The sequence below is a fragment of the Anomaloglossus baeobatrachus genome, unplaced genomic scaffold (genome assembly GCF_048569485.1).
Source record: "Anomaloglossus baeobatrachus isolate aAnoBae1 unplaced genomic scaffold, aAnoBae1.hap1 Scaffold_3777, whole genome shotgun sequence".
Taxonomy (NCBI): Eukaryota; Metazoa; Chordata; class Amphibia; order Anura; family Aromobatidae; genus Anomaloglossus; species Anomaloglossus baeobatrachus.
The window spans coordinates 32,793-35,000 of record NW_027443121.1 but is presented as its reverse complement, the minus strand read 5'-3'; the positions used below and the strand labels follow the sequence as shown (position 1 = coordinate 35,000).

General features: G+C 45.2%; 1 protein-coding gene across 1 annotated transcript in view; it reads left to right on the top strand.

Moving 5' to 3' along the window:
• Positions 1–1,784, top strand: part of LOC142274697 (apoptotic chromatin condensation inducer in the nucleus-like) — a 1,987-nt gene extending 203 nt beyond the window's left edge. Inside the window, 2 exon segments of the mRNA XM_075332568.1 lie at positions 1–337; positions 339–1,784. The exon segment at positions 1–337 is cut by the window's left edge and continues 203 nt beyond it. Coding sequence (XP_075188683.1) covers positions 35–337; positions 339–1,199 — 1,164 coding nt within the window. The 5' untranslated portion in view covers positions 1–34 and the 3' untranslated portion in view covers positions 1,200–1,784.
• Positions 1,785–2,208: the final 424 nt, after the last annotated feature.

The window sequence follows — 2,208 nt, the reverse complement described above, 5'->3', positions numbered from 1 at the left end:
CTCCCCCTTTCCTTTCCAGCCGGCTTCCAGGGAAATGTTATCAGAAAACAAAGCCTGTGCCCCAGAGAGAGAGGACACCGTCATGGACACCGCAGAGAGTCAACCAGAGGGTGAGGTCCAGGAGCCGGCTCCATCCCAACCCCAGGAGGACCACTGTGACCCCAATGAGAAGAAAGAGAGTACAACGCCACCAAGAACATTTAAGCGGAAGATCTCGGTCATATCTGCTACAAAATGTTCCAGCCAGCCTTCTCCAGCATCTACTACAAACAGCGACAGCGAGGGAGCACACCCAGCCCGGCGAAGACGATGGGGCGCCAGTACTGCCACCACACAAAAAAAAGCCGTCAATTAGTATCTCTACAGAGTCATTGAAGAGTTTAATCCCTGAAATAAAAGAAATCAAGCAAGAAGCTGTAGTGGATCTGCATGCTGAGGATGCCCGCATTTCTGAAGATGAAAGTGAACGAAATGGAGATGACAACTCCCATGACAAAGGGCTGAAAATATGCAGGACAGTCACACAGATTGTGCCTGCGGAGGTTCAAGAAAACGGGCAAGAAGAGGATGAGGTGACTTATCCAAATCAGGTGGAGGACGCACCTAGCACTGTACCGGAACCTGTCCCAGTGGAGGTGGCGCCATCCCCTCCCATCGAGCAGGAAGTAAAGAAGCCATTACCAGAAAGCCCAGCACCAGCCGAAGTCAGAGTGACACTGGGAGATACCTTATTGAGGCGATCAATCAGTCAACAAAAGATGGGCGTCTCTATAACAATTGATGATCCAGTGCGCACTGCATCTCAGCAACCCTCGCCTCCACGACGAAAGCCAAGCTGTATTGTACATATATGTAATCTGGTCCGACCTTTCACTTTGGGGCAACTTAAAGAATTGCTTTCCCGTACTGGCACAATTGTAGAAGATCATTTCTGGATAGACAAGATTAAATCTCATTGTTATGTTACGTATTCTACATTGGAAGAAGCGATCACTACCAGGAACTCTCTGCACGGAGTGAGATGGCCACAATCCAATCCCAAATTCTTATCTTATCTACCCCGCCCACCATTCCTAGGAGTAAGCAGCATTGAAGATGAGCTCCTGAGTTTTTCATCATTTATACCTTGTAATGAGCGAACAGTAAGACAAAACCTTGAAAAATTCGACTCTGTGGAACAGGAAAGCGAGCTGGACTGAGCTGGACTAAAGATTTTTATGAAAAAAGAGGAAATAGAGGATTTAAAGGACATAAGAAAAAACCTGTTGAAGGACAGATCACATACAACAGGAGGACTCCAAACTGACATCTGACACCCAGAGATCTGCACATCTAAAGGTAGGACCATCCTCCATCCATACCACAACCTACAGACAGTGCTGTAATTACATCTCTGATAAATAAGGATTATTATAAAAATGGAAAATATAAATGTAGAACAAGTAACTGGGCAGAGAGCAGAGCTGGAGACACCCGACACCAGGAGGTCACACACTCTGGAAATCACATACTCTGAAGGGCAGAAAAGCATTCATGCACAAAAAGCCATTAAACATGCAAAGATTAGAGAAGAGCCAGAGACCCTCTTTCCTGATTTTACCTCTAAAGAGGAAGATAAAAGGAAAACCAATTATTTATTTTTCACAGACCAGCCCTTAGCCTGGCACACCGCTCTGTGCAATCAATATAAGTATATATCCAAGAACGGCAATCATAAGGGCCAGCAGATCAGAATTAGAAACCAAAAAGAAGACGAGACCAACTCACTGACCATAAACGTGTACAATAACGGCATAATCATGGTACAAGGGGCTGAGGAAAACTTACAGAAATTTGAAGACAGCTTTTCTCAAATTAAACTCCAGGCACAAAACTGCAAAGAACAACAAACCCCAGCAGCCACCATCACCTCTACAGAGACCTCCAGAGACAGAACTGCAGCCCCCAACACTTCACACCCCTCACCCGAGACCCTCAGAGACTGTTTATCTCAACTAGAAAGAGACTTTGTACAATTTAAAGAAGAACTTCAAAGAAACCTTGGTGACAGAAATGCAAATGACCAAGTAATGAATGAGATAAGCAAACTGAGGTGTGAATATGCAGCAGTGAATATGCATCTGCAGGAAATAAGAAGCAAAATGTGTGAACTGCAGCATGAAAATGCCCGACTGAGACAGGAGATAACAGAGCTGAAGACTCCGGGAC